The 26,720-nt window shown below is 45.1% G+C and overlaps 1 protein-coding gene across 3 annotated transcripts in view; it reads right to left on the bottom strand.

The window, feature by feature from the left end:
- The window catches only part of LOC119174440 (uncharacterized), a 240,170-nt gene that overhangs the window by 112,450 nt on the left and 101,000 nt on the right, over nucleotides 1-26,720 (bottom strand). For all 3 annotated transcript variants that reach the window (XM_075895651.1, XM_075895650.1, XM_075895649.1), the window contains exon 2: nucleotides 12,524-12,558. In XM_075895651.1, coding sequence (XP_075751766.1) covers nucleotides 12,524-12,558 — 35 coding nt within the window. The remainder of the gene's footprint in view (nucleotides 1-12,523; nucleotides 12,559-26,720) is intronic.

The raw sequence follows: 26,720 nt of genomic DNA on the forward strand, positions 1-26,720 counted from the left end.
GCCGGTAGCGACCGAACCGAGAACCTTGTGCGGTCACCTAAGTATTACGAAAATCGTGTGATGCTGAAGAACCACGCTTCTAGGTTCAGTTAGGCAATGTTTCAGAAAATATCTCATGAAAATCGCAAATGAAAAGTAAGTTTGTGTGAATGACAGAACAACCACATCGTGCCTCCGTGCAAAATTTTACAGCGAAAACTGTTATGAGATCACAACACGACTCACGCGCGAGGTTGTCCACCGCCGCCGCCGGTGTCCGTAACCGCTATTGCACGAAATAATAAAAAGAAAAAAACTCGGTAAATAAAAAGTGCCGCCATATCCATGAAGTGAATTATGATAAGTGGGCGAAGCTCCGGAGGTAAACCATGAATCCTCCGTAAATTTTACCCACTCTATTCATTACAATGCTCCCCCTAGCGTACGTCACCGCACTTAATCGAATGATTGCCTTCCGCCAATGACACGCGCCATATGTGACATCATTCCTATTTTATAACATCTCGCATCTTTCATCATCAACTACAGGTACCGCCATCTAGTTTATAAAATCTTGCGTCTTTTTATCCTCAGCTACAAGTTCCACCATCTAGTGAACACTGCAAAAACTAAATGAGAGGTGGATACATACAGGGGACGCACAGCTCACGCCTTAAGGAGCTTCGCCCCTAAAAACACCATGGGCACAGTGGGATTCCTACCCGGCTCTCCTGCTTGTCTACCCAGTATTCTGCCCCTGAGACACACAGGGGCTTTGGACTCGTTCGCAAACGTGCCTTAGGTAGGCTTGATGCTGGGAAAATAATTGCGTTAATATGTAATAAAGCGTTTTACAACAGCAAAGGAACAACCGGGCGTCACACAATGCGAGTTGCGTAACAAGTGGGTCGCCCAATGCCCCAACTTATTAGAAAACGTGTTTTTGATCCCCTATTACCTTTGGCGCATACCAACTTCAGGCACAATTATTCATCGTAAGCCACTGCATAAACACTTGCACAAAATTTCTAACAGGTGTGTAGCGGATACCACGCTTCTCTGAAGAATGACGAATGATAGCATAGTGAATGATGGCCTAATACACATAAATTATGATTATTCATGGCGTATTAAGTACCCAGCAAGTGTGCCTCTATAGCATTTAACCAAAGAGTGCTTAGAAAAGGCTCTGAAAGGTTGTTCTTTCAGGTTTCACTGTCACTGTGCTCCGCGTTCGACGCAGGCCTGGCGATTTTTTTTTTTCGCCGGCGATGGTAAGTTTCTACGCCACAAATGACTTAATCATTATTCATATATTACTTATTCAGTAATATCCAAATAACTCTTTCTTTTCAGAACTCCTCTCAAGACGCGGAAACAGATTTCAAATAAGTGCAACTATATCGAAAACATTAGCAATTTCACGATGACATTACAAATCTGGGACTGGCGAAATTCATCAAGTTCTTCACACGAAATCCTAAGCCAAGATAACTGGCCATTGGCAGGTTACCTTCACCTGGTTTCATCACGATCTGCAGAAATTTTCTTTGGCGAACAATCGTAGCGTGCGATGTAACCCCTGAATAGTGGTCCAAAATTTTGTGCTCCGTAGTTTTTTTAGGCTCCTGTTAACGACAAGAGTTTACTTCACTTATTTGCATTGAACTCTACGGGCTTAATTGCATGCTATTGCAAGATCACGGAAAGGTGGGTGAGTTGGTTTGGGTTCTTCATGAAATGAAAAGGGGGAGCAGCGCTGGCACAAACAAAAAAGACGAAATGACGACAGGACATGCGCTGTACTCAAAACGGTTGTGAGTATATATCACATGGTCTGTCGTCATCTCGCTTTTTGCATTCGTTCCAACGCTGCCCCTCTTTTCATGTCATTTCGCATGATATTGTTGCTTCCTTGGAAATAATATAAGTGCTGTGTTTTATTTACTTCCCTAATTTGTTTGAGTTTTATGTACTGTGCTCAATCACAAAAAATTGAAACAAGTTGGTCCATGTCATTATCAAGGTAACCTAAACATATCAACTTCTTCGCGTTCCTTGATCCACTGCTATACACTATATTTTACTGCATTTGACCCTAGCTATACTATCGCTCTATTTAGGTGCCAGTAACTTGCACCTAAATTGCCTGACCTGCTCTACATAACTTTCACCTAATCTCAATTAGCCTTTCATGCATGGTTTACTCCTAAACTGTACTGCGCAGTTCGTATCAAAGGTAACTGCTATCAGGCTTCGTGTTTACTATAGCGATAAATCGCGCCACATTTGGTACCACGACTTTCCAACGTTTGGGAGAGAAGGTCCCGCTTTAATTGCACAGAGATTAAGAGATACAAAGGTGGTAATTGATAGGCAGACCAACGTTATCAAGCCACACATAACGCGACAACCACACAAAAAAAACAGAGAGAAAGAGAGAGGCAGAGACGAGAAAGATCTTAAGGCGAACTAAAATAGAAACTTCAGTTTGCTGCTGTGAAGGGAGACACTGCAGAAGTCAACCGAGACAGACGAGTATGAAATGGAAACTGATCAAAGGCACGTGATCGATGCCGCTCGCCAAGCATGATTTGCTCGCAGTACTAAGGCATTCTGCGCAAGCACGTCGATCATATGCATTGGAACAATGCCATCGTTTTTTTAGGCTTCTATGGTTGATTAGACAGGGGACGTCGCAGTCATTCGTTCCTACAAATGTCCGTCTTGAACTTGATCTACAGCGCAGTGGCGATGCACTACCAGTGCGAGGAATACAGCTCCACTTAGTGATTCTTAAAGCATGCGTGAAAAGCACACACCTGCAGAAACTGATTCTCTTTATTTGTCTTGCCATTAAAAAAGTATACTGACTATTCTTCTAATACGTTAGCTTTAACAAGCCACTACCTATACAAACATATGCACCCAGTGGCAAGTATTTGGCAGTTGGTTGATATGTGGGGTTTAACATCCCAAAACCACCATATGATTATGAGAGACGCAAGTATTTGGCAGTTGACTGGGACAATAGACGAAGGAAGGCGACAAGGAAACTCCAAGAAAAAAAACGTACGAGTTAAGTTGCCAGCTATACTGCATAGATGATGGATGGGACGTGTGCCCATCGGGCGGTTTGGCACGCAGCGTAAGATTGCACTATTCTGTAATGTAACTGCACAAGGTCGAGTTACCACAACCTTGCACATCTGTGGGCTGTGGGCGTGCGCACAACTAGTTTCCGTAGTTAGATTGTTGAAGGCGTGCTACGAACTGGTCTGGGGGGGGGGGGGGGGGGGACCCGCTATTTGCTTACCAAGTCTACCCGTGAAGAATGTACCTCGCTTTGAGCCCGATTCTGCCCTCGATTTCATCGTTTCGATATTTCATTGCCTGCTAGTATATAAATTAATCAATGAATACTGTTAAACTAGGTTTACAACTTTGTTTATTAGTGTCATATTGGGCTCCTTGTGCAATTACGGGCTATTAATTATCAGAAAGGTAGAGAGCTAATTGATCAGAGCAGGTCAAGCACGTTCGCTTTGAATAGTGGCTGCGGTGTTCAGCAGAACAGTCCCAAGAAGGCTTTCCCGTTCAGCTGGACTAATAATAATAATAATAATAATAATAATAATAATAATAATAATAATAATAATAATAATAATAATAATAATAATAATAATAATAATAATAATAATAATAATAATAATAATAATAATAATAATAATAATAATAATAATAATAATGTTATTATTATTAATAATAAAATTATTTTAAGGTTTTACGTTCCAAAACTACAGTGTGATCAAGAGAGACGCCGTGGTGAAGGGTTCCGGAAATTTCGACCATTTGGTGTCATTTAACGTGCGCTGACATGGCACAGAAGACGACGCTCTAGCAATCAATCCGCCTCCATTGAAATGCTACCGACGTGACTGGGATCAAACCCGCAACCTTGGAATCATCAGCCGACTCTTCAGCTGACCTAAAGCTGCACGAAGGTCAAGTTTTTTCTTATACAAACACGAGCCTGCAAGCGCATGAAGTGTCCGACAGTCCCCTCGATACCGAAGTCATCGCACTCGCAGCGACCGACTCTTTCAGTCATAAATGAATACGCATTGGTGAAAGCAGGAACATTAGCATGCATGAGGAGGGACTACAACATATTTTTTTACGTCAAAGTGGAATGCCAAGAGCGAATGACCTGTAAGTGCTACCCTCTTAATCAAGTCCTGGTCAAAGCACCAGCTTTAGCCAGGAAACTTGACATCTTTCTTATAGTTTCCTGGTTATACTCAGAACCTCACAGAGCATATGATTAAGAGTGACACACTTGAAGGCAACATATATGTGGCTTAATAATTACTGCAAATGATGACACGGGAGTCTTCATGCTCTCGTGAACTTGTTCGAAGTTTTGAGTCTTAGTTTATCGTTTTACGAAGAACATGAAAGGGGAAAATGAAGAGGAGTAATGTCACGAAACGAAGCATCTCTGTCTTTCTGTTTTTTTTTTTGTGCTGAATATTATTCTTCCGATAAACTGCAGCTACTGAAGTAACCTTCGCTCCCTCGACTAGTACGACCTTGTTATTCAAGCAAGTACGAGTAGCATAAAAAAATTACGGATTAAAAAATAAAACGATCAGCACTTCTTTGCGTGCGAGAACACCTTGTTACGGAAGGTCATACTAAAAGAGATGCCAACACGAAAATGAACACCACAAAGCTAAGAAAAGCGGGACCCGCCAATGTAGCCGGCATTTTTTTTTACTTTTTATTCCTTTCTTTATGCAGGCCCACACTCAAGTGCGCCGTATATACGTGTACACCACCGTGTGCGCGGTGCATATAACCTCTTCCCACCGCCGTTCGTCGATATCGCAGGCGTCGTCGAAGTCGGGAGTGTCGATCGGCTCGATGATATGCAAGTTCACTCACCACTCTCCCCGCTCTCTCTCTCGCTTCCTCTCCTTCCCTTACCTCCCAGCTTGTGGCTCTACGCCACGTTCGGAAAGCGCTCCATCTCAGTTTTGCTAATGAAGTGTCCCAATCGCATACGAACGCACAAACACAGACCCAGCCGGGCTCCATACAGCAGAAACAATAAAAGCCACAACGCCGCTTCCATGCGCTCGGAAGCTTGCATGCAACCGTTGCAGCCTCGACTGCGTCTACAATATGTACCTCCGGGCAAAAGGTGCCGGCGTATACTTGCTTATCGGCGCTGTGTTTTCGCGCTCGCTATACACTCTTCGTACTGTTGTTCGCTTATATGGCCGCTTTTCTTTCCGTAGCATGGCTTAAAAGCTGGCAGGGCACGTCGAAACGGGTCTACATGGTTCGAGAGGGAGGCGGCAAAGGCCCTTTGTGAAACGCGGACGAGGTCGTACTGACAACGGGCCAGCAGCCGTCGCACCAAGTATCGGTACAGAAACCGACGACGCCGCGCCACTTGAACTCCGCGGGCGACGCCGCGAGCTGCTCGGTTGATCGACGACCCAACCACGCCGTGGCGGATCAGCGCCCCATATAGTTACGCATCGAACCGTATAGGGTTGCCATGTCGTGGCCCCTGTCATTCATTCTCTTTCCTTTTTGCAGCCACACCAGCGGCACTTGTCGCCTCAGAGGCAATTTATCGGAGAATAGAGGGGGTCTCCGCAATTGTGCCGCCGACCGAATGATGCGATGGAGATAGATAGGGCTCTCATTATGAAGCGAAGTGAATATGGTGAGACTCGGGCAATTTTAATGGCGTGAATGACCCAACAAGTGCCGCTGTTCGACCGTATGGCGTAAAACGGCGCAGACAGGTTCGTTCTGGTGACGGCCAGAATGCTACAATTGTGGAGCAGCGTCTACGAAATGGCGAGAGCTGCTGTGACTTTAACGGATATATGAAAATTAGCAAGACGTTACCATGCTATTAGGTCAGACATAAGAGGATCGAACAATGGTGACATTTGGTGAGGCTGTGAAGTAGTGATGCCTGCGCAAATATGTGTGAGGGTGTGGTGTTGAATCTAATTAGATGCATGAGGATGTTGCTGTTTGTAGCAAGATGTTTCTTGTACCTCACATCTAATGAGCTTTGAAGTGATGGAAGGGAGTTCTCCCACGTCGAAGTTTCGTTTCGGTGGCACAGCAGTCTATGATTCGCGCCTGCAATCTCGTGCTAGTACCTGTAAGCTGGATCTTCATTTCTTCGTTTCACGCATAAAACTAAACCCGCCCCAGTGGACATTACACCTTATGGTGAGGTAGCGCAATTTCGGCGGGAACACAGCGGACAAGAAGTGCACGACACTCGCTCACAACATGACAGTCGGAGATTAATGGTTACGCTGCTTGACCACTGACCAGAAGGTCATTTGATCGAAGAAGGAAGAAATGCTTTTCCAAGGAGGCAGAACTGCGGGAGGTCCGCGTACATAGGTGCTCGGTAAAGAGCCCGATGAGGTACAAATTTCTGGAGCCCACCATTACGACATCCACAGTAATAATATTGTAGTTGTGGGACCCCTGCGATTATTATTCAAAATTAAGCCCTACTTGCAGAGCTCAACATAAGTTATTTGGTGTATTGATGCATCGATGCATTGATGGTGTATCGCCATCTAAGTTGACGGTTATATAGTTCATCTCCTCCTGGTCATCTCCTATGTGTAGCCTATTTGCAAGCTTACCACGTAACATGCCTGCCCAGAAAGCAGCAACACTAGCAGAAGCCCTTCGATATGACAATGTTTGTTCCAGCTTCGAAGCCTGCTGTCATATAAAATCCATCCGAGTCTCACTTCTCGCATACTCCTACATTTAGAAATACGACCAATTTTTATAGGCACTGGTTCGCGTTACTGTGATAGTCACACGGAAGAATAATTTACTGATCTCATTCATGTTATCCGACATCGTACACATAACATTCTCTATATAACATCTTATGAAATGTAAGGCTCTCTGCTCTGGTGACCATCAACGTGGCCATCCTAGTTATAAACCATCATCTGTACCGCATTCACGCCTCATATGAGTTAGGTCTTTACGATCAACGTCCAACTACACGTCAGTGTTCATAAGGGACATTTGCACAGGCTCTTCACGAATCAAAATCACATATAACTCCGATGCCTCACTCGTCCTCCTTAGCATCGAGGGCGACAAACACGCTGACAGGCTCTTTACGAGCTGTCGTCTTGGCTACACGCAACAAACAGTTCAGTCCTCAAAAGTGTGAAAGAGGTCAAGCGTGGTGAAAGGCCGAGGACAACATAACGCGTATCGCATTGCCCCTTTCAACGGCGCCGTCTTGCGGCAGCGCTAAGAACACGTGCGCCACGCAGGTGAAGGCAGGAGGCGTCGTGCTGAGAGGGAGAACACCGGGAGCGTAACGAACCGTCGCCGAACGCGTTGACTTCTCCTTCGCGCATCCGCCATCGTGGCTTTACGTCTGAATCGTAAAGGTTACGCTTTTCCGGAAACGGAAGTCCAATGCTCGCGCACAGCCCATCACCGCCCGAAAGCGACTCGATTGTTTACCGCTGACCGGTTGTACAGGTGCGCGGCTCTCGAGTTCCGCTCGCTCCGTCCTGTCTACCTGAGTCACTCGCTCTTCGGCGTGACGAACGATGTCGGTCATCGAAAGACTGCACTTCCTATTAAGATTGCTATTGTGAATGCATTCGATAGGATTCATACTTTGTGTGGTTTCACTTGCCGAATGATTACTAAACGTGTCGTAGAGGGGGGGGGGGGTGATTTTTAAACAGAAAAGAAAAGAAAAGTGAGCCCCGTAAGTGTCTCTCAGTGCGAGGACACCTCAACAGTAGCTCACGAGGAATGGGGGTAGACAAGAGAATAAAAGGATAGGATTAAGAGGTAGAGAGATAGAGATAGCGAGGTGGTGAAACAGGGAGCGACGGAAGTGAGGAGAAGACAGGAAAGAATGACACAGTTGCAGAGGTCCGAGGACGAAACACCACTGGCGAGAGCTCTTCTCGGCGACAGGAGATTGCGTAGGGCTAATCCAGCCAACCAGAGCTACGCTGTCGTCGTCGTAGGGGACCGGCGGCAGGAGGTGGCTGAGGACCAACCCTGTCGGCCAGAGCTACGCTGCCGTCGGAGATCGCGAGGGCACAACCAGTCGCAACAGAATGCAGCGCGCGAGTTCGGCCACTTGGATTATCCAGTGTTATTAAACGTGCACTGACATCACGCAGAACACGGGCACCTAACAAGTAGAATCCATAGCGATGCGATCATCGAGGCTGGGATCAAACCCACGACTTTAGGGTGAGCAGCTCATTATCCGCTGACGTGTGCACGGGGAAAGGAAAGGTTGCCCATTAATCGACTAAGTGGAGGAGAGGGTGCAATGCTTTCCTCATACAGTCGCTCAGTCGACCAGAATGTAGATGCGGTCACTGACATAGTCATGGTAAAAAAAGCAACAACACAACAACGCAGAAACGTTTCTGAACCCATACGGGATGCAGAAGCCGCCATACAGTTTACCGTATATTATGAGTGAACTTCGAAACACCCTGCGCCCACATGGCTTGGGGATAATAAGCGACATACACATAACATTCTAAAAAGACAACATGGATAAAAAGACAAACGCATAAGCACTAGACGATCAGCAGTGAGAGGCTGAGCTGTCAGACCCGTATGCGAATACAGAGCAGCCGGATGTAACGGGGACGGGAGATCGCAATGACCCGCGTGGAATGAGGAGGCCGCCAAGCTAAAGGGGCGCAGAGGCGCTAGGTCAAAATAAACGTTTGCTCTAAAACAGTGCTCTCCCATAGTTGAGTACGAAGTACTCGAAATCGCTAAAGATTTTTTTTTTCTAAACACCACTCTCTTCTTATTTTTACCAACCTATCCACCACAAGCTTTTGCCCTTAATTCTGCTTGTATTTTACTCACTGTCGATCAACATTTGAGGTCAAGCTAGTTACCTAGCGACGCTGCCAAGCAAATGCTTGCCCCACAAAAGCAAACATACCTCGAATCGCTAATCAAACGCGGCCTGCGCTAGCAGTAGACATTAGGAATGCTTGGCTACAGACCTCGCTGTATCCCGTTGGGAGTTGCAAAAGTTACAGCTTTACAGTGCTCGCAGGACTCCTCGGCTAGGACTACTATAAGTGATGTCAGCGTAGAAAAAAAAAACATGAAACTTCGCATAAAAGCAATGTGCCTAATTAAAACGCAAAGGTCATTATTGTCGTTGATCATTCAACGTGCTAGTGCTGTTCTCTGAAAACTAACGATGACGACTGAAGTATGAATATTTAATCTGGCCGTCGTTTGCTGTACATCCACCGCGCGATAGCTTAGAGACGTGTGCTGCGTTTACAACCTTGAGGTCCGAGCTTTCGATTCTCTTCTATTGCTGCCGTACTTGCGGGTCTCTCTTCACGGGCGTCAATTTACGACCCTTTAACCTTACGTGTCTGACTTCTTCAGAGAAGTCAGGAGAGGGGGCTTGGTTTATAGCTTCACTAGACTCTCCCATCTGCCACATTAAGGTAATGGAAGGAAATTAAAGAAGGAATTGACAAAAAAAGGGGGTGGGAGAGTAAAGGGGGGGGGGGGGGGGCTGTGTGTGCAAAACACATGCGGTTGTCTATTACACAATACAGTTTTTAGTATAGTAACAACACGGTCACGCAGCCTTGCTATCCTGCGACGCATAGGTCCGCAGTACAAGGAGCTGTTAGTAGGAAAATAAATGGTCTGTGGTCTATAGCTCATTTGACACGTTCTGATGACTATCGAGTTCGAAGTAGATACAATCACACACACAAAAAAAAGCACAGCACATGTTCGGTCATCTCTTCAGAGTTGCAGCAGTTCCAGTAGTGTATTTCGTGAAAAAACATATGGGGGTGGGGAGGGGGTTTAACTGAAAAGGTCGCTAGAAGAAAAAGCAAAGGCTTCACTTGTGTGAGGCATAGAGCCACGTTTCACGCGTACTCACTTGGGATGATGGAGAACGGATGGGTGAATCTCCGTCAAGTATGCTGTCACCGTACAGTGAAGCTATACGGGGACAGGGGCACATGAGTTCGATCTATAACAACCGCAAGGTCCGTTCAAGTAGGGCGAGGACAGGTCGACAACTATAGCTCTCAGTTGCCATCGAATGTCACGATCCGGGAACGTGATGCTGGGTTGTAGTGAAGGACGCTATAAAGCAAAAGCAGAGACTCGTGCACCAAAATTGGAATGGAAGAAGGCATTGTGCTGTACAGCGAGACGCCGCAACAGGTTGACTTGAGAGGTTGATTTCTGGTGGTACGGATATGAAAGGGATGAGGCTGTGAACAGTCATTCATCATTCTCTTCTTTCTTTTCTTGTTCTTTACAATGCTTATATGGTTGTATATCAAAGTGGTGACGAAAAAAGACCATGTTGGCTGCATACGTCAGAGATTTTCCTGCATCTATATATAGTCCCTGCGTTATAACAAGAGCAAGAAAAAAAAAGATACACGGTTTGATGAGAATCGCAAGGAGCAGTCAGAAATGGATTTCACTAAACAACGGCGTGTGAAGACGTTGCTCTTAAAAAAATGACACCATATACAGGAAGTGAATGATGATGAAGGAACATGAAGGAAATCCTCCTGACCATCACACAAAGATGTGCCCTATCAAAGACAGTGAAAGTTTTAGGACGTTAAACCCCCCATTATTATTATTATTATTATTATTATTATTATTATTATTATTATTATTATTATTATTATTATTATTATTATTATGGAGGTTTCTTGCAGCGCCACCCGCCCCCACCTACTTTACGCAAATTGGCGGATTAGACCAGAAGTCGCAAGCACTCAAGCATAAGGAGCGAGCTCCTAACAAGCTCGTAAGAATGTTTATTTCATATCATTGATTCTCAGTGGTTGTCCGCCACCAAAGGCTTTCACAAAATATTGACGGCGTCTTCTCCTCCCAAAGAAGCTCTGCATTTTGAGAAACGCGCTCATAGAAGCGTCCTGTACTTGCCACGTCGTTCTTCATGTCGTTACAAAGCACAGAGGACAATGAAGCTAGAATCGACATGCAGGCCGGGGAAGCACAATACACAAGGGACACTAGAGCAATCGCAACGCTTTACAGCTTGCCTGTTTTGATGAACAAGGTTGTGGCTCAAAGTTGGGGCAGATCATGTAGAGCAACAAAGTAAATGGAGCAAGCTTCAAGCTACCATTACGGCCAGGGCAAAACAAGACAAGATACAGAAGAATCTGCACGACATGCACTGGTGATGTCACAATTTCTCTTATATTCTGTCTGTCATACTGTTTGCGTTGCCTTGTTCCTGAGTATATGCTATATTGACAGGCTGTATAGGAGGGCTTCGGATCGACTCAGCAACATGTAAAAATTACGAGCAGACGGATTGAAGGACAACTTGCAAATTCTGAAATGTGTTCAGCGAAAGCCTGTGACCTAGCCTGTGGCTGGAAATATGACGTCTCTGTTTTTAGATATTTCTTGTTCGCTTTCTGGTTTCTTTCTGTTTTTTTTTCTTTCTTTTTTACACTCAGTAATCACGTGATTGGTTAGAAAATGCGAGGGGCGAGCCCAAAGCCGTCACTGTTCCACGGAACGCAGGGAGAGACGAATGGATGCGGGTATCAGATAATAAGGAATTTCACCTAAATGCGTAAGGGGTTTGTCGAAGTAAGCTTCGCGAAACTGAAAGCCTTGAATAGCAATGTCATCTGAATGCCGAAGCACAGAGAGCAAAAAAGAAAGAGAGAATTGTAATGCGGAATGCTAGGATACTTACCGAAAAATAAATATCGGCTTTGCTACCTTGCTCTGGGGAAAAGGCGAGGGAGACAGTAATGTAACAAACAAAAGAATGAGTAGTTTCCCGTTCAAGTGGGCCCACCACAAAAGGAAACAGTGTAACAGCTAAGTTAATCAATCATGTGCCCTCATCACATGGCCCACGTCGCATAAGCGATATGTTTTAGAAGTTTGTTCGCAAAAATTTTTAGTGGGGGGAAACTAGAAGCTTGAGTTCTCGTATCCTGCAGTCGCTTTGCGTAACGTATAACAATAGAAAAGATGAGGCACAAGAATGAGAATTGTGGAAATAGAGTAAAATTAAATTCGAAAACTATAGAAATAACTAGAAATAAAGGAAGAGACACCAACAGCGGTAAAAAAAAGGAGGAGAAAACCTCAGAAAAACAAAAAAGGTGGCCCAGCTCCGAGTACACTTCCTTCAGTATTGTCGACTCGGAGCTGCCTTTTTTTCCCTACAGTCTATTTCTCTCCCATTTGCTGTACTTTCTTTCAGTGTCGAGTGTAACTATTTTACACTTGTGTCGTGGTCGACCTGAAACCTGCGAACGTTTCTTCGCATGCTTCAGCAACCCGAGCAAGCGAACGTAGCTGTTGTCCGAGAATTTAAGTTCGAGCAATCGGATCTCAGAACGGAAACGCAACGTTATGGTGGTATGAGGTCACTAAACAGGCTACGATGAAGTACCGGATGACTCACCTCTACAGGAATACGGTGGCGGCCACCTTCGGCATCTGCGAAGACAAAAGAAAATGATGTGTGAGAACATTGTCGACGAAAGCCAGCGTGTCATTTCAGAACAACTACACACACACACACACACACACACACACACACACACACACACACATATATATATATATATATATATATATATATATATATATATATACTAAAAACAAAAGTGATGCTGGGTCCGGGTAAGATTATCCGTATAGGGAAGAAGACGCACGTACGAAGTGATTTTATTGACGTTTCAGCTGGATTCCCGGCCGAAACGTCAATAAAATCACTTCGTACGATCGTCTTCTTCCCTATATATATATATATATATATATATATATATATATATATATAAGGGAAATCAGTGTGTACTTAAGGGCTCGTCTTTCCGTGTTTCAACACAATAATGAGATCTAACTGACAATAAGGCGAAGGAATGTATAGGGGAAGTTATTAGACCAATGGTAATGAAAATGTGAAGGAAAAGTGGGTGAAAAGATCACTTGCCGTGAGCAGGAACCGAACCTGCGACCTTCGAATAACGCGTTCGATGCTCTACCAGTGAGCTACCACGGCGGCTATCCCCAACAGCCACTTTATTGTGTTTATATACGAACTTAAACGTGGGAGTGTCTTTCAGCGCCACCTGTAGCCATGGAGGCGAGTGTGGCACACTCTTTAGGAGCCTGTTTGGCGACACGTAGCACGTGAACTTATTACGAGCTGGCAGCTGACCAATAGTCTCTCGTATACAACCTAACGGCATCAAGTCTGTATGAAAAACGATATACTATAGTTTGTTATAAACTATATGAACTATATGAAAAACTATATGAAAGTAATATAAAGAACAGGTTTGGATTACTATCTAGGTAGTTATGTTGCTGAATGTAAAGGCAGAACATTAATTTCGCCAGAAAAAAAAAACGACACTTAGGGACTTCTTTTGCATGTTTCAAATAATGTGACACATATGACGCCAAGCTTCGATTTACGGCGCCTCACTCTAGTTTCCGGTCGCTCAAAGAGCGGGTCACGTCGCTCCGTCGCACGTCCCGCAGGGCGACCGCTTTTCAAAGTTGGGCGGGGAGGCATAAGCCGACGACTAAGAAGGTAAACACGACGACGTACAGGCGTAGCCGCGCTCGGCTTTATGTCGCGAGCCTTGCACGCATCACGAGAACCCACGACACTGATGACCCTGATTGATTGATTGATTTGTGGGGTTACACCGATGACCCTTCAATGACGTTGATTAGGCACGCCGGCGCGTATGCGCGCTCCGTCAGTGATGGACGTCGGCGGAGATGGTGTGACGGCTCCAGTCGGGTTGTGCAACAAGTGAGTCTTTGTGCAAAATATGTCACGCCACGTGCCGTGTACTCACAACACTTGAATCGTGCTATGCTGCTAATGGTTCACGGTGTCGAAACAGATATTTTTTTTCTTTTTTTTTACGTTAGCGAGATACTGACACGCTTTACACCGTTACTTTCTCTAAGGCTGAGACACGAGACACAGCGACAAATCATCGTATCCATCGTTTTAATGCTCATCATCTTACCCATAATCAATCTACTTATAAAAAAGAAGTATCTTTTTTATTTATATTTGGCGGAACACCGGAAGATAGTCTACGTTAGAGCCAGTTATCTCAACATCATTACAGTAATGTACAATACAAACAAATAAAAACGCAAAATTAAGAATGAAATAAGAAAAAAAACTAACCAAAGACAATATGTACAATAATATATACATTATAGGGCATATAATGCACGAATTAGCACAGTGTGTGTGGTCATAGTCCTGTTCATATATCCGGATCACATTGCCGATAGAGTCCGTACAGATAGCAGCAAGGTATAATATGAACTAAAGACAGTTCATTAGATTTGTGTCCATTAAAAAATCTCGGAGGGCGCTCACTGCGTACCTTTGATTATCCGAATGCTGCCACGGTCCAAGTATTTTTGTAATCGTGATTGGTTGTCTTTCAAGTCGGTTCAAGCGATCCCTCAGTTCAGCGCACTGTTGATCGCATTGCGGACATTCTAAAAGAATATGCTCCTCTGACGCATCGGCATGATCGCTGTGGTCGTAGTGCGGGGACGTTCTTCTTTTTATGCGGCATAAAAAGTATCGTTAATGCAGCAATAAACATGATGGTTACTATTTTATATGCAAGGGATGGAAAACGACAATAGAACTTGAGACGTTTAGAATATCCGAGTTAGAAAAATATCGCTCTCAAGCCATTCTATGAACCTAACACCTCGGCTCCTTAGGACAGAAATTTTGCGTTCCTATGTACGTTCTTGGTCATCCTCGGTATACGCTTGGCTGATAGCGCACCTTAATTTCTGGTTCCATAGAAGTGTGGCAGCTTGGGCTAGTTGGTATGGCATGACGATAGTTATAGCGCGAGAACAATACGACGACACAGAGACAAGAAGGACACGAAGCGCTCGTGTTTTTCATGTCCTTCTCGTCTCTGTGTCGTCGTATTGTTCTTTCTGCCGAATTGCAGCTTTCTGCCGAATTGCGTTGGGAGTTGCCTTGACGAAGATATACACAACATTAATGGAAGTGACTGACAGTGTGTCACGCGACGTCTGTCGCACCGAAGAGCATATCGACAAGTGCCAGGGACGAAGCCAGAATTTTTTTATCGGAGAGTGGAGCGGGGGGTCAATTCTATTTTATGTATGTCCGCGTGTACGTTTGTATGTGTGCGTAATTATAAAAATTAAAATTGAAAAGTTGCGAAAAAAGGGGGGGGGGGGTTCAACCGGCTTCTTACGTACGCTCCTGGCCGCTGCTTTCGTTTTGCCTAAAAAAGAAAACGCTTGCTATTGCATAGCGAAGATCGGAACATTGACTGCTCTGCGTGAAAAGCTTACTGAAGCACCATACCCATCGCTTGTCGGCTTACAAGGTGATCGAAGCATTTTTGTTGTTTTAAGGAATATGGGCCTGCGTAAATACCTTTGGCTATTGTATATATTACGGCCACCATATACACGTAAGCGCAAATAATGGTCAATTTCTTCTTTCCTTCCCTCCCCTTCTTTATCATATTTTGTTCTCCTTTCCCGTTCCTCCAGCCAAGAAAAGGCCTGTAGATCTCCGGGCCCTCTCCTCCTTTTTTTTTCCCCTATTAGTCCTTCATCTACATCACAAGACAGCTTTTCTCATGTACCACAAGTTCCACCCTGGTGGTCTAGTGGCTAGGTACTCGGCTGCTGACCCGCAGGTCACGGTATCGAATCCAGGCTGCGGCGACTGCATTTTCGATGGGGTTGAAATTGCTGTAGGCCCGTGTGCTCAGATTTGGGTGCACGTTAAAGAACCCCAGGTTGTCGGAATTTCCTAAGCCCTCCATTACGGTGTCTCTCATAATCATAGGGTAGTTTTGGGACGCTAAATCTTCCATATTGTCACGTTACTCTCGAAACATGTGGCAATATCAATCAATCATGTGCCAGAAGTGACTACACACACACACACACACACACACACACGCACGCGTTTCTTAGAATGACGGTGGCTTGGCGACACGGCGTTCTTCGCTAACTCCATTCGTATCCTTCGATAGCCACGCAATGACATAGCCTCCCACGGCCACATCCCGTTGGGCCTTCGGTGCACAAACTGGTCGCATTCGAAAAGCGCGCCGCACTGTGCTTGCGTACTCGGATGGCACAAATAGGTTAGCGAGTAAACAAGGGCATGCCGCAGCCGCTGTGGGAAACGAGTCTTCAACCGGCAGGGCATACGCAGTCGTCGATAGGGTCCAGCGGGGCCGGCCCCGCTAGAGAAAGTTGATCGGACGTTGATCGGCAGCGCTAGGGAGTGTTTAAAGTTCTCGCCTTCGCTTCCCTTCATCACAAGCTGCAGTAGTCAAACAGGGGCACGTGCATACGCATGCTAATTCCAGGCGATTAAAGAAAAGAAAGAAAGAAAAACATTCCTTCGTGCAACGAGAAGCGCGTGCACTAGAGCACGATTCCTGTCAAGACAAACGGTGTTTCTTGCGGGATACGTCCAAGCACTTTTCCTTGCTATGCCGAGGAGGCGATCCGACTTGCCGGACGTTTGCCTCGTCTATCTGAAGTCGTGACTACATTGACTTTCTTTTGCAGATTGCGCAGAAGCCAGCGATTTGCTTCCACTTTCCCGCTTGCTGTGGGTATTTTTTTCCCGGTATCGTTTACTCAATAGTCTCCACGTTATATTGACCCATTTCCTAGTCACCGATCTCTCTCTTCCTGTAAGCCACGCATACACTCTATCCTGTATACTTTCTTCTTCTTTACGCAGTGATGGTTTAATTTGTCCAGGATGCATAAACGCTTGCAGATTTATAAGCAAGGGTGTGGACAGCAAGATGGTGAAAAATATCCTAAGCTGCCACCCTTCTATGGCACAAGAGGGACAAGTTTGTTAAGAAGCACAGTGCTTCTTAATAGACTCAGTAGAATATATATTTGTAATAGACTTGTAGAATAGAATATGACGCGTTGATGCATGCATATTCATGTATTTCTTTGGCGCCGCTCAGTATGAAAATGCAGGAAGAAGTTGTAAGCAGGGCTCAATCCAGTCGTCTTTCTTTTTTCCTTCCCTGCTAATATATATCTTTTCTTCGTGCTCATATTGAGTCGCACCAAATAAATTCTAGGTATGTCTTTATAGGTAGCGCATGTGCCAAGTATGTTGCTATACCTTTTACGTCAGGCAGAGCGATGCTTATATCGAATTCACTCGATTGTAACACCACCACGACGGTAACGTGAGAGGTCACTTATCGTGGCGTCCAGGAAAAATAAAAACTGAATTTTAGTAATGAAAATCCGAAAAAAAGCACTGACCTTGTATTTCGGTATACACGGTACCTAATGTTCAAAACAAACAAGTAATGAAACAAAAAGGGACAATTGACTTTATTTTCGACCTGGATTTTTGTACTTCAGCGATAAGGTGGGTGGCTTTTTCAGTCGCTGCTGCCGCCCGAGCAATGTTCACCCATCGTAGTTGGTTGTCAGGCTCCTGAAGCACGTCACCAGCACACTTCCACTGGTCTCCAAATTTTTTACGTGGATCCTCTTCTGTCTCTTCGTTTTCGCTTGAGAGCAATGGTTGAGGTACGTCCGGATTGTTATTTCACTCAAAAATTATGCGGCGTATGGTGTTGTGCGTGTTCGACAAAATTTGCAGTCCCATCTGAGAGTCTCTGGATACAATGCATGCACCAATGTTCCATGCGGATAAGCTCTGGCCTGGAGTCCTCTTGAAGTAACCGCTTGATTTCTCACTGATACTGTCATGTGCCGGCAGGTATGCCGCTTCCTCTGCTTCCTGCAAAGCGCCAAAATGTCTGAATACTTTTTCGGTATGCGATCATCCTCCTCGTGACAGCCGTCAGTACGTGTTCGACACGCGTTCAAGATGGCTCAGCGTGCATCATCTCGCGCCGAAGAAAGAAAAAAAGTAAACAGCAATAAATAAAGCCCCGAACAAGGATATTGTGCACATTGCCAAACAAAGCGACACAAATTGGTTGAGCGTGTGTACACGTCAGTTTGATACGCTACAGATTTCGACCCGGCTGGCTGACCGCTCCGAGAATCGACGGCGTGAGAACACACACCCACCACTGTGCTCGACCGGAATCACGTGATATAATACGCTGGCGTTAGTTGACTAAAGCAGGCTGTTGGCGCTTACGACAGCCCGATCTATTTACTGATTGATTGATTGATCGATTTATATGTGGGGTTTAACGTCCCAAAGCCACCATATGATTATGAGAGACGCCGTAGTGGAGGGCTCCGGAAATTTCGACCACCTGGGGTTCTTTAACGTGCGCCCAAATGTGAGCACACGGGCCTACAGCGTTTTCATCTCCATTGAAAGTGTAGCCGCTGCAGCCGGGATTTGATCCCGCGACCTGCGGGTCAGCCGCCGAGTACCTTAGCCACTAGACCACCGCGGCGAAGTGCTTACGACAGGCCGTTATAAGACACTGGTATATCGGTAATTGCACGTTGTAACAATTGACGCAATAAGTAGGCCGGTGCCCTAGGATTATTGAAGAATCCTAAATGTCAACATTTCCTTGCGTAAATTATGGAAACTATACACACTGCAGACACACACACAAACACTATATCTATATATATATATATATATATATATATATATATATATATATCAAAGTAAAGTGTATTATTCGTGGCTAGTGTTCACGCCAAGTTTGATTTGTAATTTGCTTACCTTCTTGAGTAATGTTCAAAAAGCGAAAGTGATCCAGAAATATTTATAGTCGGACCACGACAAATTACACTTCCAAAGGTAAGCGAGATGTGTATCAAGTACCCACTTCCAGTGACTGCACAATCTTGAACACGTGGCATTCGCCTTCCAAGCGCCTGGACCGTACATTCAACAGTGCAGAACGGAATCACCACAAAGATAGTCACTGACATGTACGTTCCTTTTATTGAAAAGCCAGCCGTATAATTGCGACCTCCGAGATATTCAGCAGGCGCTTAACATGTCGGAGTCTTATGCTACAAGATGAATGAGCGTGACGAAATCTCCACTCAAGACTTACTATGCCGTATACACCATATACTCAACCTTAAGCACTGCTTTTCGCTAATTTGTCCTTTCTTTTTTCAACACGTGCTTCGCGTAGCTATGGAAGCTGGCGTTCTTATGAATTGTCTTTTTTTTTTTCATACGATAAGCGAGATTGCAGGCCAATACACCGACCGTGCAATAATAATGTGGGTCGCACCCGCCCTGAACGCCCCCCGACCATGTCATCGTCCTTCTGTACACGATCCGCCCCACGTCCATGTCGAGACCCCCGCGTCCTTATCGAAGTCAACAATCTTCACGCTTCGTCGCCGGCGGCGGAGACCCGCATTAGCACACCCGTCGCAATCCGGAGCGGTGTCACTTGATCGATGTCTAATTAGTGTCGGTCGCCGCCGATCTCCTTCGATCTTTCACGTTGGGCGGGTCGCACTAGCTGGCGGCGTTATGTCGAGCACGCCCCGATACAAACCACGAAGCTGCCGACTCAACGTGGATCGTCTCGACTTCGTATATAGCCCTATAGCTATATACCTTAGCCACAACTGCCACACCGAGCGATCTCTATCCGTTTCAAACGTCGCGGCGGTTAGTACATGCACTTCATCGCCTTCAAGCACGGTGGTCTTACACACAACATTGTCCTCATTCACGTTCGCGACCATGCAGAGGGAGTCTGCCTGGCAGCGGCCCGCCGTTTCGTAGTCAATTATTCTTCCCGACCAACGAGCCTCGGCTTATAGGATTATGCGGATTGGGTTCCGACACTGATTCGTCTGCGATGGCCCCTCCGTCAAGTCGCCGTGTACGCTTCACTGGAAGAAGCTGGGGAATACCGCGGGCGGAGCACTCCGTCTCGGCATTCTGGGCACGACGAGAGACAATTGGAGATCGCGCAAAGTCGCGAAGTGGCGGCGAATTGCGCGACGCGTCGGAGAGCAAGCTGCGAACGGAATATCGATGCATGCAATTACTCTAAATTTCGTTACCCTCGAAGATGTTTCTCGCGCATTTCACCCGCGTACGAGTGCGAACTCAGTTGCGAACAGTACGTGCGAAGATGGCTGCAGATCTTGGCGGCCATCGACTTTCCAAGTTACGCGAAGTTTTGAGTGAGCTGGCAGGACGCATGTTGATGCGACCGCACCCCCGGCCTGTGCGCGAAGAACTTAATGATTGTTTTAGTTATCGATATGCGAGTTGACTCTTTTTCTGTTACCAGGAAGAGACTATACAGCTACATCTGTGTAAACGTGAAGGAAGATATAGCGTCATCATTACGCATAAAACGAATGCAGTAGGCTGGCATAGGCGTGGTCGGCGAGGAATCTGTTACTGCAGACACGGCGATAAAACGTCGCTTAACGTGAGAACCCCAATCCGTTCAAGAAGAGTCAGTCGGATTTTCGGAAAGGTTTCGTTGCCGAAGTGTCATCGAGCTCAATAGGACTGAAGTTCAATACTATGACGAAAGCAGGTACTTTGAATTCGAAATGAGTTCAACATGAACATTACAGCCTCGAAATGTTTAGGAAAGTGTAATGGCTTATATGCGTAACTTAGTAACTGGTCTTAGGAGATAATAAAAGATTCCATACATTTTTTTAGCGTATTATACTGCATTGTATGGCATCACCATTTTATTCCAAAAGCGACATGACGCACTTCATGTCCAAGTAAATCAGTTGGTTTTGAAGAACATCTAAATTCAATAGAGTAAGACTTGTCGCCATCAGTGTTCTTATACAAGGACCTTAATCCTCAACGTCATGACTTGGTTTCGCGTAAAGGGATGGGACTGTGCGACAATGACGCCAGCGGGGCCATGCGTAGCGTACGATACAGGGACGCTAGCGACGACTAAATATATACTTTGAGTGTACTACCCGGCAGACTCAAGGTAACAACATACACACCGATTTCAAATTGTTTATATAGCTTAATTTCGAAAGCAGCGCTCTTCCGTCATCTCTTCCTTGAACAGTATACGCGAAAACGAGAACACACATATTATCACTACAAAACAATAACATAGCAATAACATAACGGTTTAAACATAGATAAAGACAACTATAAAAAGCCGCCTAACCATCACTCCCTTCGTACCAACCACAATAAGTGCATCAGACTATTCATGTCACGCTGTAACACTTTTAAATATTCATTCTTCCTGTCAGCAGCGGAAGAGTGGAACAAATTGCCACGTGAATGCGTTAATCTTTCCTCTGCAGATTCATTTGTTCGGAATGTAGAAAGCCTGTTTTATGAAGACTAAAAGCATTTTTGTTTTTTGATGTTTGTGAGCGCTTCCGAACACACTGATCACTGTACCCTCTGCTGATACCTCGATGTTTTGTGACCTGTCCATGATTTTGTACAATTGCTTTCATCGTTCAAGTTTTATTTTCACCATAATCTTGTGATTCTGTTTCTTCCGCTATGTGCGATATTGACCCTGTATGAGCCTGAGAAAGGCTTACAGTAATAAATAAATAAATAAATAAAAATAAATAAAACCTCATAATAGTCAAGAGTCCGACGGAATCCCGTCTGGTCAGCGACAAACATAGTGCAAAGTAACATACCTTGCACCATAACCTCATAATACGGTCATAAGCCAAAGTGTACCCTCCCCCCTTCCCACCTCTACTGCCAGTCGAAGATCTTTCTATTTTACTGGCAAGTGACAAAAGACAGCAGGCGCGTGATGAATAATTAATTAATCGACCCCAATTCTTTGTCCTTCAACAGCGACGCACGCTGGCCGGAGAGAATGGACTGACAGATAAAAAATAAAGAAAGCCTGTATATATACAAAAATGAAACATCAACAAAAACGTAAGAATAGGTAGATACTTTATGATCGAGCTACACTTAGCCACGCGGCGATGTCGGCGTGATACGGCAAACGCGGGCAGCTTGATGACTTCGACGGGCACGCTCTTCAATCACTTTCGATAGTCGCTCAACTTTATCATTATTGATTTTTTTTAATGCTTACCTACAGCGTGTGCCTATAGCAGACCAGCCTCCTTCTCGCAACCACCCTTTTTCGTAAACTATACTCTTTTTTCATTCCTTCCTTCACGGACACGGCGACGGAGAGGTGGAGCTCGCTTTTCGCGCGCTTTTGTTTTTTGTTTTTTTTATTTCACGCCGGCGCCGCAGGCACTCACGACGCAGCACCGGCTCAAGTCGAACAGTCGCCGGCGCCGATGTGGTGGTACGCGTCAGAATGCAGCCTACATTTGGTGGTGACTGCAGACTGCTGCTGCTGCTGCTGTTACTCCGGTGGAGCTGAGTTTTTAAGGTGCCGACTCGCGGCGTGCCGATCAGATCACGGTGAAAAGACGCTGCACAGAGAGTGAGAGAAAGAGGGAAGGACAGAAGAAAAGAACGAGGTCTACGCCGCGCGTAAAAGAAAAAAATAGAGCAACCGGCGGCGGTTGTTCTTCGTTGCCCTGCACACGTGGAGAGTTTTGCCAGGTCGTAACCCTAAAATCTACTGAAAGGTGTCGCTGTGTGATGTGTTGCGAGGCACGTGGGCTTATACACAGCCTACCAATTTTGTCATCGTGAGTGATCTTGAATCCGGGTGATCAAACACAGCGCTGAGACGACCATGGTTGCCGTTGGTCACTACGTCTCGACAAATTGGCTACTTCTCGGCCTGTTCGGTGACGAAAACTTCCAGTTGGTGCAATGGCTACTCAGAATGGTTTTATTTATTCATCAATACAGTAAGGACTCTGTTTTTAATACCGCTCCTGTTCTATTAGGCTGCAAATCTGGGGGTAATATCATATGGTATTAATATTATATGGCTGATCTGGCTACTTCTGGCTTAAGTTCTGGCATCTTTCAAGTACAACCAATGGACACCCTGGAGAAGACAAAAGTGAAAAAAAAATCGCAGCATATCCACGAGGTGAATGATGACTAGTTGGGCGATGCACGGACGGATGCACGGACGAACTGATGGACGCATGCACGGACGCTTTGTTTCACTCATCAATATTCACTCCGTGGATATGCTGTGACACCATTTTTCTTCACATGCAATGCAATGCAACTGGCCACTACGACGACACGGGACATACGACCCACGGCCTAAGGAGCTTCACGCCTAAAAATGTATAGGGAGGTTAGCGAAAGCATAAATACGGCTAGCAACATGGGAATGCTGGAAGGCGGGGAATGTGTATTGCAAGATTGGGATCGAAATTATCAGATGATCATAGGTGAGGATAGAAACAGACGCGTACACATCTTCATTGCTGATCACGAAACAGGATGCCACTTCTCAGTACTAAAGTCGTTAGTGCGGCTCGTTCTTCGTCAGTGACTATAACACATTCGTAGCCTTTTGCTCTGATGGTCAATGGGTTCGTAATCTCCAAATACGGGGCGGAGTATAAGTGGCTGTGAAACATAAAAGTTATCACGGCGCACCACCGTCGCAGAAACTTGTGTGACTACATGTCACATAAAGGTATCTCCCATGTCTCACTAATTGATTGATATGTGGGGTTTAACGTCCCAAAACCACTATATGATTATGAGAGACGCCGTAGTGGAGGGCTCCGGAAATTTAGACCACCTGGGGTTCTTTAACGTGCACCCAAATCTGAGCACACGGGCCTACAACATTTCCGCCTCCATCGGAAATGCACCCGCCGCAGCCGGGATTCGAACCCGCGCCCTGCGGGTCAGCAGCCGAGTACCTTAGCCACTAGACCACCGCGGCGGGGGCAGTGTCTCACTAACTAACCCTGTCCTGTGCTTGCTGCAGCCACGCCATGTCCGCTATCTTCTTATCTCATTTACTTAATTAACTTTCTTCCTTCCTATCACGCACTTGCCTTTACTTGGAAACCAGTCTGTATACTCCTGAAGGTAAGAAAGCCTGCGGCTATGTAGCTTTCATGTTACACATCATGCTCTTGCCCATTTATCGTTTTCGACTGATAAACCCTTAACGCGCATTTGTTCCATGAACGATTCTGCTTTCTCTCGCTCTTTCTCTCTTTCTCTCTCTCTGTTTTTGTCCCTCAAAGTTTTAATGCGACACGTCAAAGTAAGATAATATTAATTGACTTATAAGAATTCTTCTCCGGCACTCACTGAGTGTCAATAAATAAATAAATAAATAAATAAATAAATAAATAAATAAATAAATAAATAAATAAATAAAAGACGTCTCGTCGTCGAAAAATTGTGCGTATAAGCGTCACGTGTCGGCGTCAATCGCAACAATCGAATCACTGATACAGAATACAATAGAAGCCTGAACACTTCCAGCATCGTTTCACCTCCGATGAGATGGACTGTGGCACGAACCTATCGACTAACTAACTAACTAACTAACTAACTAACTAACTAACTAACTAACTAACTAACTAACTAACTAACTAACTAACTAACTAACTAACTAACTAACTAACTAACTAACTAACTAACTAACTAACTAACTAACTAATAAGTATAAATTAATTAAACAACTATAAATAATTAACAATGATTACCAGTTAATTACAAGCTAATTATATTGAATATTTGGATAATAGTTAATTATTTAGCTGACAACTTGATCACTAACGGCGAACTAACTAACCAATAGAGTAACTGAATAAATGGTGGATTTCCACATATTCACTGGATACATCTGGCATGCTGCACCAACACGCCCAATCTGGAACCCCAGCCGATAAACGAGAGAAAATAAACGGCAGGAGCACGTTTTGAGGGCTTTGACTCGTTTTAGCACAGGGCTTTCGGTACGGAACACACTAACGCAAGAAAAAGCGGGTTAAGGAATCGACAAAATGTAAGATTTATATTCAGAAAATGCTACAGGTAGATTTGCGGAACGATCATGCAAAACTCGATCCTAGAGTTTTGAACTGTATTATTCATGGTAGATATCAGTCGCGCGGAACGGTGAGTGGCTCCCGAGTTAAGGCGCGTTTACCAATACACCCCGCAGCGACAAGATACCTTAGGCACATTTTGGCGCGCTCATTTCATCCTTACGTGTTTTTTTCTCTATCTTCTAACATGTGCATGTCCCCAATCCGCACATTCAGTGGCAACGTGAGGAACTTTCAACGTTGCCTCTAGCTTGACCATTCCGATTACGCAATTCGGAAAGTGTCGTAACGTACGGAATTCCGTACTTCAAAGGAGACAAAAAAGGTGAAAGTGAAACGCTACTTTCACGATATGTAAAGAAGCACGGCCGGTAGCGTATCTTCTATATTTTTTTTATTTCCACATCACAGAAGCCCAGCATGTCATTTCTTCCGGCCCAATGCGTGGAGAACGAAAACCCATGTATCCGCATAATGTTTACACATGTCAGGAAACTCTTGACAGGCGCTTTTAGTGAAATGCGAATACCTTCGGCGTACGCTAGATCCTCCTCCTTCGCAGAAGCCGCTCGAAATTTATGCAGGCACGCGTATAGCGAATGAACGTCTTTGCTGGAAACAGGGCTTTCTTCTTCGTGTCCGCATGTTCGTGACGGTGCCTGTATACGCGGCCGTACGAAATGGCGAATGTCACATCGCAAGGTGACCTCAGCCGGCCTCAGCGTACGGCGTTGTCTGCGACTTTGGCCTGACAGGTAATCGCTGGGGCCGATCGATTAATTGGAAAACCTAATTAATGTAGAAGAAAAATGAGAGCGAGGCGACGGCTGGTCACTGTTCGAGCACTCCCTCGGTCATTGCGGTGCACTCGGCTGATCCAAGAGTCGAAAGGCTGAGCAAGATTAAATAAAAGAAAGAATACCAACCTAAGAAATTACGGGCAACGGTATGGGTGCTAAATATGTCATTGTTTCTTTATTTACTCAATATTTACCTTATAATTCATTAACAGAATTATGACGTGGATATCTTCCCTATGGTGGTGTGTTTTGTGCCGAATTTGCATTTGATATGTATGCACATATATTCTATTAACAACCCTTTATTTTACGGTAGCATGCACGCTATCGGGGTGAGAAAACAAAAGGTCAACCAGATTTAATGAGACACTTCTCTATATCTTTGTCGCTCCGACTATGTCACCGTTCAGTGCAGTGACATTTCCCTCGCTACTTTTTTGCTATGTGTATCAATTTATAACCTACTTCATGACATGGGTGACTCAGGAGCCTTTGAAGCCGACTACCAGCGGCTAAGATTATTCACGGTAAACCACTGCAGCATCAAGGTCACTGTATGGTCTTTTCGAATGTCGTTTTCACACACGCCACACCCGGAGGGGCACAAAGCATATAAAGGCGGACATATAGGCGCGGTCTGTTCATTGACACACGTCACTGGGGACGGCCTACTAAAGACTGGCGTTGTAATTGGTTCAAGGGAAAAAGAAATCGGAATCGTTTTTATGCTCCCAAAAACTGCGCCAGCGCTTTGGTCTCGAGTCGGGCGTGTGCTGCGCAGCGCGAGTGTGAAGCGATGGATGCGGTCATGCGAGAAAATATAGAACCGTGAGCGAAGCACGCGCGGGAAAATATCGACAAACACGTAAGCAAAATGAAGATCAGTGCGCAATGAAT

Source organism: Rhipicephalus microplus, chromosome 5 (genome assembly GCF_043290135.1).
Source record: "Rhipicephalus microplus isolate Deutch F79 chromosome 5, USDA_Rmic, whole genome shotgun sequence".
In the NCBI taxonomy this organism is placed as follows: Eukaryota; Metazoa; Arthropoda; class Arachnida; order Ixodida; family Ixodidae; genus Rhipicephalus; species Rhipicephalus microplus.